This window comes from Elephantulus edwardii, unplaced genomic scaffold (genome assembly GCF_000299155.1).
Source record: "Elephantulus edwardii isolate Elephantulus edwardi_28Jun2011 unplaced genomic scaffold, EleEdw1.0 scaffold00102, whole genome shotgun sequence".
NCBI classification, from domain to species: Eukaryota; Metazoa; Chordata; class Mammalia; order Macroscelidea; family Macroscelididae; genus Elephantulus; species Elephantulus edwardii.
The window spans coordinates 10,538,536-10,549,757 of NW_006399852.1; the positions used below are offsets into that span (position 1 = coordinate 10,538,536).

An 11,222-nucleotide genomic window follows, 5' to 3' on the forward strand; every position below is an offset into this window, starting at 1 on the left:
GTCTTTGGTCTTATTCATTACCCAGCTTTCACATGCATAATGAAGCAAAATAGAAGATGCTGACATACTGTAATAAATGAACTGATGTTACTTAAATAAAATTTTTAAAAAAGACTAAAATGTGCCTGATTCAGGCCGTGAGCTTTTTTGTTTGTTTGGTTGGTTGGTTGGTTGGTTGTATTGGGGTGTTTGGGGGGTGTGGTGTGTTGTGGGCTTTTTAAAGTGGTGGTAGTGGTTGTTTTGTACTGTCAAATCAGATTTGACGGGCACAAGAGGAGATTGCTTCTCTTCTTTCTCCTGCGGTGCATCTGGTGGATTCAAACAGCACACCTTTGGGACTGCAGTGCAGCTTCTTGCCTCTAGGCCACCAGGGCTCAGGCCATGATCTTTTCGATCACTTGCTATGCATCTGAGAGTTGGATAATGATAAAAATGACAGAAGGGAAAAAAAATAACTTGGATTGAGTCAGATCACCAGATCACCATTGTCTTTAAAGTGGCATCCTTTCTCTTTCACACTTTGAAAAAGTCTCTGGACGCATATTTGGAAGCTGTGTCTAGATTGTCAACAATAAGCATGGATCATTGGAGGACGAGGACTTTAAAGGACAATGGATAGAAAACGAATCTTCCCCTAGAATGGGAGAAGGCACTATCTGAAGGGAACAGGTGATTAGAGACACTGTGTGCAGGCAACCAACAAACTGGGTGACAACATTCCTCACAAAATAAAATTTGACACAGCCTTTTCAAAGAGAAAAAGAATGGTCTACTCTCCCTGTAATGGATCTTTGACCTTAGGGCCTGTGCTATGCAGGTCACTTTGGCTCCTGTTTGGTTCAAAAAATCCAGCTGGTGAGTGACAAGTTTGTATTTGAATTAGATGATAGACTATGTGCTCTCACAATCTGAGACATACATGTGGTTGTTCCTGAGTGTTATGGAATGAATTGTGTCTTTCTAAAATATATGTTGAAATCCTAAACCTGTAAATCTGTAAACAGAGATTTAACCTTTATTATGCTAACGCTGTTATATCATCTCTCTTTATATATATTACACTGGGTAGACCTACCCCTATTCTCTTCTGAGTTACAAAAAAGACTAGAATAGACATAGAGAGACACACACAGCAAGGCAGACAGACACTGTGAGAGGCCAGCAACAGTAAGGAAACAATAGGGTCACCAATAGGGAAGGAAAGGAAGGAGTGTAGCTGGCTGAAACGAAGATTTGACTTCAGCCTGAAAAACCGTGAGGAAATAAATTGCTTTCTTTAGAGCCACTTCCTTGTGGTGTTTGGGTTCCATCAGCACTAGATAACAAACACTGGGTTCAAATACAATATCATCTCATGGGACCTTGGCCCTTCAAAGACATAGTTTATGTGCAGATTTGTGAGCAAAGCTGAGCTAGAGAAGGACTCTAACTGAAAACAGTGGGGAGGGGGAATCAATGGAGCTAGACTAAACCCAAACTTAAGTGGCATTTACTTAACTGATATTAGCTAATGGCACAGTCGGGGAAATTAAATGGTATGAGATAATGCTGGTATGATTTCTTCTCATAAATTCAAAATTACAAGAATGGGCATAGACCCAAGTATTATACTTTCCAAACTTCAGTTACATAAGACCTTCTATCATGGGAATTCTTCCCCCTTAGAAGTCTGAAATAAGACATAACTTTCTTTTGAGATTAAGAGCGCCCACCCCCACCCCCACCTCATCATACTCACAACCCCAACAGGAAAGGCCAGCACAGCCAGCATCCAGTCCCGGAGAGTGATGAGCTTCTTCAGTTGCCTTTCTTGCTCCTGGTTCCCACTCCCTCTTGTCAGAAGGCTGGAAAGGTCAGTCAGTACACAGATCCCAAAAAAGACGGCCTGGATAACCTGGCGGGAAAGATCAGCTGTTAGTAGTGGGTAAGACCCAAAGTGGCCAGAGTTTGAGGACAGCAAACAAGCCTCATCACTGTGACGATGAAGAGGATTCGAAGCACAGCGAATGGGGTGACACTACAAAGCAAGCCAACACAGTTGCTGTCAAGTCAATTCCGTGTGTCAAGGTAGGACTGGGTACCACAGGGCTTCCAATGGCTGTTTTTAGAAGCAAAGCACCAAGTCTTTCTTTTGAGGCAAGCTGGGTGAACTCGAATCGCCAATGTTTAGTCAGCAGCAGAGAATGTTAAATACACACACATAGCAAGGTTGTTTGTATCAACCAGGAAATCCACAAATGAAAAACGGGTAAAACATTTCTAATTTTATATCTTATGTGATAAAATTGATCTTAACAAGTCTTTTTGTTCCTTCAGTAAGCATGCAAACACACACACACACACACACACACACACACACACACTCTCTCTCTCTTTACGTGCACATAAACCTAAATAGGTCTAATAGAATGATGTGGTCTCAATTATCACACTGAAATTACTATTCATTTAAAACACTATATAAAAATATGTGATTGAGTTACATTGACCAGAGGGGTTAGAAAACATTTACAAAATAGAAAGAAAAGGATCAGTGTAGTTGTTAAAGACAATTTCAAACAAGGCAATATCAGCTAAAGGTAAATCTTTCTGGTCCCTTAAATCTAGATATTTTTTTTCTTCCCTTTGCCAGGAAAACAAGTGGGAAAATGCTCAAAGTCATAGACAAGTCAACTGAGTAAAATAATCAGGACTCTGATAAAAAGTTTTCTCTTGTCAATCCTGGACTTAATGACCTCATTCCCAGGATTTCAATTTTTTGAAACAACATCTTTTCAAAGTATTAAGAACTTAAATACATTAAAACACTTTAAAAAATGTCTACTCATTTTTGTTTACTATATCATCAAGTTGGAACTGACTCATAGCTGACCCTCCAGTGGATTTTCAGAGGCTGTAAATTACATAAGAGACTGCCTATATTTCTCCCATTAAGCAGCTGGTGAATTTGAAGTGTGTGCCTTTGGATTTATAGCACAACTCCTTACCACTAAGCCACTAGAGCTTCCCCACATCAATTACAAATTTCAGATGTAATTCATATTGAAGGCTGCAGTCCTTGATCTTCTGCAGAAAGTGTTTCAGATTCTCCTCACTTTCAGCAAGCGAGATTTTGTCATCTGCATCAGCTAGGTTGTTGATGAGTCTTCCTCAAATCCTGATACCACATTCTTCTTCATAGAGTCTGACTTCACAAATAATTTGTTCAGCATACAGATTGAATAGGTATGGAGAAAGGAATCAACTCCGATATATACCCTTTCTGATTTAAAACCATACATTGTTCCCTTATTCTGTTCAGACAAGATCTAACAATAGATTTCATATGAGCACAATTAATTGTTCTGGGAGTCCCATTCTTCTTAATGTTACCTATTATTTTTATGACCCACCCGGTCAAATGCCCTTGAAGAGTCAATAAAGCATAGATAGATACTCTTCTCATGTTCTCTGGCTTCACCAGGATCCATTTGTCATCAGCAATGAAATCCCTGATAGTACATAGGGCCTCTTTAAACCCAGCTTGAACTTCTAAGTTTCATTTCAATGTACTCTTCCAACCATTTTTAGATAATCTTCAGCAATATTTTGCTTAAAGTGAAAATAATAATAATAATATTTAATCATTTTTACAAATTATATAGGGAAAGGTATTGACTATTGTATACTTGGGCCATTATGAGTAATAGTTACCCCAATGGTACCTAATCACAACCCTATTAGACTATATAATCTCACAACCTCTACAGTACAATCACCTTTCACCTGAACTGCTATGGAAGACTTCAACAAAGTCAGCATATAGAAATAACACGTATACACAAAACTGCTTTCTTCTCCTTTCCAAAGAAAGAAAAGGGAAACTGGTTCTCATTTATGGTTTGCTTTCAACTCATGTTGTCAAAAATCTATTAAAAACTATGAAACATTCTATAATTTATTTCCTGGATCACAGATTGACTTTTTATTGTTTGTTTATTGAAAAAGCAATTTGATAACCTTATCAGCCCACTTTCTATTATAGCTACTATTATTAGAGTTTAATTTGAGCTGACAGTTTAATCTCACTGCTGTTATTAAGTGTTGTCAAGTACGACTCATAGTGACCCTATGAACACAAGATCTGAACCCTGTTCTATAGAGATTGTCATTTTTCTAATGTTCATAGAGTTTTCAAAGGCCTGTTGTTTAAAAAGTGGATTACAATCCTGCTTCCAAGCCTATCTTAATATGGGAGCTCTAATAAACCCTGTCCTCTGTGGGTAACCATGATGACATTTGACACATCAGTGGTACATTGGTTAGTATCACAACAACCCAAGTTATCTCAGTACAGCAAACTGACAGACTAGTGCTATACCACTAAGAACAATGTTCTTCCAAATACAGTTAACATTAAGCCTGACTATTAAATACAAAGGCCTGCCCACCAGGCACTGATTGGCTTAAACAAGAGGCTTCCAGCTCACAGCTGATTGTTACCTAAATCAAGACATTGGAGCTTGGGGGAAACTAAGAGGGGATAAACAATACACACTGCATTGAAAATGATGAGGGAGAGAACTGTTTAGGAGGAATATAAGATTAGGTATTATTGTCATGACAAGAGTGCAGAATGAAACCTGCATAGTGGACTGAGGAGGGGTTGTGTAACAATGAAAGAGTTTTGTTTGGTTTTTTTTTTTACTTGTTAAAGAGAAAAGAGAACTGCGGGGAGGGGTGGACAGGGAGGAAAGTGTGCAACAATGAAAGAGTTGAAATAAAAAAAATAAAATAAAATTCAGGGGGAAAAAAAAAAAGACAACCAATCGGCTTACACACAATTAATTGTGAATGAAATAAAAGAGAGCAAACAATTTACACCCAACTTTTAACTAAATATAGAGAACTTACCCTCCGGAATCCAACTGCTTCACATACAAGCCTCCAAACTGGAGAATTAGCCAGGGCCTAATCGACTTTTAAATACAAAGGCCCCCCACCAGGTCCTCATTTATCTATAGATAAATACACATTTTCTATTGACTGTGAGTGCCATGCTGCCCCCCAGGTCCTGATTGACTTAAGCAAGAGGCTTCCAGCCTACAGCTGATTGTTAACTAAATCCACGGACCAGTTAGCTTACACTTAATTGTGAATGAAATAAAAACAACCAAACAGTTTACACCTGACTTCCAACTACATCAAAAGAACCTACCCTCCAGAATCTGTTTAACACATGAGCCTCCAAACTGGAGACTTAGTCAGGGCCTACCTGACTTTTAATACAAAGGCCCCACCAGGTTCTCATTTATTTATAGATAAATACACATTTTCTATTGACTATGAGTGCCATGCTGCCCACTGCAACTTAAAATTCATTAAGCCCACCACTAAAATGCAAGTGATACAGAGATGCACAAATGATCTTAAATAGGATTACTTTGAAGCATTACTTGGTGCCAGCCATCTTCAGAATGGCATTTCCAGCCCATCAACTCAGCAGGACACAGATATACCATCTGGCTTTGAATCCTTAGCAAGCTGGTCGCTCCTAGTATTTTGTTTCACATTTAGAAATGAAGTGGTCAATTGTAAGCAATAGAAGAATCAATCAGAATTTTGAAAAACCACCCACAATATCTTGAAATGATTCCAATGTTCGTTCCTCTAGAACGTTCTCTACTGTGTAAGTCTTTTTATGTCTTCTCACCACCTCTTAAACTCTCTTCTTCAGGAACTCACAGCTGACTGCACAAAGATGACAATGTATGGATATTCCATTCATATTTATGTATGTTTGAGACATAGTAGCATTGATTAAACTCATATAGTATTGTTTCCTTTAACGTAATTTATTACAATGTACTAAACTATTACAGTTCTCTGTTTATACTATAGAGTAAATTCAGTAAATATCTACCATTTATTCCCCAAAGTATATATATATAGTTCACTCAGAGGAGACTTTATTTCAATTTGTTAAATCATTTTCAAAATCCTCAATTAAATGTAATTGCACCAAGGCTATACTACATATATTATGTCCTTACTTTAGGTAATTTGTAACTTTTACATTTTAGCCTTATGAGTTGTCTTTTTTTAGGCGAGACCCAAGAATGTACCAAAATAGGAAAACCAGTACATTAAGCAAAGACCAAAATAGTTATTCAGAATGTATTTTAAAATGTTCACCACATAGTTGCCTTTACTAATTAGACTTTTTGGAATAAGATGTCCAATGACCGATATCTATGAGGTTCCATGTTTTGATTGTGTCAGTCTTTCAGAAGATTGATTATAAAGTACACCATAATGTTTATCCTGAAGACTTTGCATATTTTAAAGTTAACGCTAGACATGATAGACAGAGGAAATATGGAGGCAGAACTCTTAATGGTAAGGCTGGAAACTGGAAGGACATGGATTATGGGATGTGGGAAAACTGTGGCAAGACTGTTGTGAAGGCATGCAGTTACAGGTGCTGTGAGGGAAGGCAGGCAGATATAGATGCTATGAGGGAAGGCAGGTAGTTACAGGTGCTACGAGGGAAGGCAGGTAGTTACAGGTGCTGTTAGGGAAGGCAGGCAGGCAGATACAAGTGCCGTGAGGGAAGGCAGGCAGATACAGGTGCCATGAAGGAAGGCAGGCAGATGGAATCCTACACATGAAGATCAGAGTGCTACTGAAAAAGGAGATGAGAAAGAAGGAAGGGAAAAATGTGAAAAAAATTCTTCTCCTTAGAGAACAGAAAGTACTACTTATTCTAAATGCAAATGTATTTCATGGAAGTAAAGTTTTATGTGTATGTGTGTGTGTGTGTGTGAGACTATCTCATCTGTAGTCACATATACAACATGTTGTTGTTGTTGTTATGTGCTGTCGAGTCGCCTGCGACTCATAGCGACCCTATGTACAACAGCCCTAAACTCTACTCTGTCCTGTGCCAGTCGCACTGTCTCTGACACTCCCATCCCAATTACCCCTGCCACTGAATCAATCCACCTCATAGAGGGCCTTCCCCTCCTATGCTGTCCCTCCACCCTCCCAAGCATGATGTTCCTCTCCAAGGACTGGTCCCTCCTTACAACATGTCCAAAGTATGTTAGATGGAGCCTCAGAATCCTTGCCTCCAAAAAGTCACCTGGTTTGACCCTTTCCAGGATGAATCTGTTTGTTTTCCTAGCAGTCCATGGTACCCCCAACACTCTTCTCCAGCACCACAGCTCAAAGGCATCAATTCTCCTTCTATCCTCCTTAGTTACTGTCCAACTCTCTGATGCATAACAAGTGATAGCAAAGACCATGGCCTGTATCAGGCACATCATAGTCTCCAGAGAGACACCATGGCTCTTCAGTACTTTGGAGAGGTCCCTAACAGCAGACTTTCCCATGGCAATACATCTTTTAATTTCCTGACTACTGGTGCCAAGAGTGTTGACCGTGGAGCCAAGCAAACTAAAGCTATGAACAATCTCAGTCTCTTCACCATCCATCCTGATGCTGCCAAATGGCCCAGTGGTGAGAATCTTTGTCTTCTTGACACTGAGCCTCAATCCATATTGGAGCCTGCCGTCCTTGACCCTCTGCAACAAGTGCTTCAGGTCCTCCTCAGTTTCAGCAAGCAGGGTTACATCATTTGCATATCACAGATTGTTGACAGACCTTCCACCAATCTTGGCCCCACATTTCTCCTTAGAGAGCCCAGCCTCCTGGATAATCTGCTCTGCATACAGGTTGAAAAGGTATTGAGACAGGACACATCCCTGGTGTATGCCCTTCCCAATTCTGAACCATGCAGTGTTTCCTTGCTCTGTTCTGACGACTGCCTCTTGGTCCCAGAAGAGGTTTCTCATTAGCACAATCAAGTGTTCTGGGATTCCCATTCTTCTCAGAGTGAGCCACAGTTTGTTACGATCCACACAGACAAATGCCTTTGCATAGTCAATGAAACGCATATATACATTCCTCTGGTATTCCCTGCTTTCAGCTAAAATGCATCTAACATTAGCTACAATATCCCTAGTACCACATATACATATGAATAAATATATCTTTATTTATTTGTTACATATGTATACATATATAGAGCTCTGGCGGCCTAGTAGTAAGATAGTTCACTACAATCCCAAAGTCACGCAGTTCAAATGCACCAGCTGCTCCCCGGGAGAAGGATAGGCAATCTCCTCTGGTGCAATTAAACTGCCTCTGAAAACCTGCTGGAGGGTCAGCTATGGGTCAGTTCTGACTGCATGGCACACAACCATAACATGTACATATGTACATATATGAACCTAAATGTATAAAGAAGAGATCAATTTGTCCTGGAAGTGCAGCCAGAGTGTTCCTTAGAAACACAGCCGGTAAGATTTTGTCTCACGTACTTCAGGCATGTTGTCAGGAGGGGTAAGTCCCTGGAGAAGGGCATCATGCTTGGGAAAGCGGAGGGTCAGGAGAGAGGTAAACTCTCCATGAAAAGCAATGGCACAGTGATTGCAACAAGGGGCGTAAGCATGGCAGAGGTTGTGAGGATGGTGCAGGAGAGCCAGGGTTGCATTGTGTTGTGCAGTGGGCCACTGGGAGGCTGAACAATATATATATAAACACCTGAGCATGCGTATGCCATTCTCCTATGTAGAAAGGTAACTGACACATTTATAAATGGGATGTGCTGGAGGACTTCCTGTATCTCATCCACAGTCACATATCACGTGATACTGAGAGCGTCAAAGTGATTTTATTTTCCGTTCCTAAAGTTTTCTGTGCATTTCTTGCTGGAAAGCAACCTACAGCAATGCCTGTGTTCAGTAAAGAGTGGATGTGGCTGGAGGAGTTAAATAACATGTGGAAAGGCCATGGAGCAGTCAAACAGCAATGTCATAAAACTGTTTTCAAGGATTTCCCTCCATTCCACAAATATTTTCAACAGGACATAACTCTTTCTTTCTCTGCCTATTATCACGATTAAGAGAGGATGTCAAAGGTCTTTTCAGCACCATGAGACAGTGACTCAGATATGAAGCCAGACGAATGAACCCTGCTAGGAGAGCCTCTGTATTTGCTTCCAGGGTCTTGCCTGCCAGGGCCATCTGAGCATCATGGAGCAATTCTCCAGCACAGGGGCCCAAGATCAGTTACATGTTCGAATGCTACTCTGTAGAGAAATCAATGCATTTACAAGTGCCACAGGCTCACTGTGCCTCCCTGATCCACCAAGACAATGCACATCAGATGCACCACGTGGTGAATTATGTGCTTCCACTGCTGCGGGTGGGAGTGGACACAGACAAGCAAATATGGATTTCTCACTCTAAGGCCTGTAACTCTATCCCTCCCCCCGCCCCCAAATCTCTCACTTACATGATATGCTTTAAAGCTCAAGCCCTTTCAAGGATCCTTCACCACAAACATTTTTGAGGAGATGGACTGGCTGCCTCATCAAGTCTGTGGTTTCAGAATGTGATTTAGGACCCATGCCCACGTGCACAGCTATTTACCTCATACTGCTCTAACTCATTACTGAAAATCGATGGAGGAAGCCATAAGTCGCCACTGGCAGGCAATCCAGACAGAGGGGGAATAAGAAGCAAGAAAGAAAAGAAAAATAAGGGGTTTGGTCAGAAATAATGCACTTAAATAGGCAGCTTTGGGGAGGAGGGCTCGTCAACCAAATTCATTACAATATCACATAATCATTTTCCATATACAATTAGTAAGAAGTCATCGAAAGGAGGCATTTGGATACGCTTCACCAAGTAATGGGTACAGTCAGACAGTGTTCCATCAGCAGCCTGATAAGAGTACAGAGGGATCGTTCCAGAGATTCTATTCTGGAAAGAACAGAGATCAAATAACGATTAAAAATTCCCTCTGGGGATTCTGACTGCACTTTGCTAGCTACTCAGTGGGACTTACACTGATACTCTGAGTTACTCAAGAATTGTATAGGCTTAAAGGTTTTTTTGAAACTATTAATATTAGAGTGAATTCTTTTTGAACTCTGGATTATACACGTCATCAATTTGCTTAACAAATATTTATTGATTAATTGCTATGTACAAAGCACTCAGTAAACTATCAATGCAGAAATGCCGTTTATTCTACATTCAATGATTATATCCTACCTGCTTCCATGAGTCTGACTTTGAACTTAGCAATATGCTTAGCAATATTTGCTAAATAAACTGTATGCAGACTTGAGCACAATAATGATGATGAGAAAACACAACAGCTAGATAAGAGATGTTTAATCTTTAATAACCCACACATATTCTGGAACACATATGGAATTTCTCACATTATACAATGTATTAGAGCCCACCCAATTTTTACTTATGGTGATTTACCTCTGTAAAACACCAGAATAAGAATTCATTAAATATCAAGATACATTTCAAAACTAATAAATCTACTGAAAAAAAGGACTTTGATTAAAATTGGAATGAGGCCGAAAATTAATGGCTAAAACACCAGCTGCAAACAGCCTTGAATAGTTGGAACATCATGCCTGGAAAGGTGGAGGGATAGCAAAGGAGAGGAAGACTCTTAACTAGGTGGATTGACACCGCAAATGCAGCAATGGCTTACAAGGGTCAAAGATTTTTAGGATGGCACAGGATAGCATGAGATTCAGACCTATTGTTCCAAGGGTTGCTATGAGTCACACTCACACCACTTGTACACAATCTGCATATAAAAAGTTCTATGTATTAAGAGCATATACTTGCAAGAGAAATTGTGTTAATAAAGCAAATTACAGAACTATCTCTCCTGCTATCCTTAGAAGCTGCTATTTTAAATATTTATGAATGCATTGATTTTGGCCTAACATTGTGTCTACATAAAAGCTATGCCTATGCATTACAAATAAGTACTTGGCAGTGAACTGAATGGTTAAAATAGTTATGGAAACAGGTCTCTAATCTAAATGCTGACTTCTATTCTAAAACAGTATCTTCCAGGGAAAAGCTTCTGATAAGTCTTTACTCTTCTGTGTTAGTTCTCACTACCATATTAATTTTTCTAATATTTCCTAGTAGAGTTAACTGATAAGGCACCTAAAGAAAATAATAAAAAATATTCTTTATGCTTATACTGTGTGATAACCAACAATACCCAAAACAAACAGATTTGTCCTGGAAAGGGTTAAACCGGGTGGCTCCTTGGAGACAAGGATTCTGAGGCTCTGTCTAACATACTTTGGACATGTTGTGAGGAGAGAGCGGTCCTTAGAGAAGGACATC

At 39.8% G+C, this 11,222-nt stretch overlaps 1 protein-coding gene across 1 annotated transcript in view; it reads right to left on the reverse strand.

Moving 5' to 3' along the window:
• AIG1 (androgen-induced 1) overlaps nt 1-11,222 on the reverse strand; it is a 381,775-nt gene that overhangs the window by 301,634 nt on the left and 68,919 nt on the right. The window contains exon 2 of the mRNA XM_006891683.1: nt 1,739-1,894. Coding sequence (XP_006891745.1) covers nt 1,739-1,894 — 156 coding nt within the window. The remainder of the gene's footprint in view (nt 1-1,738; nt 1,895-11,222) is intronic.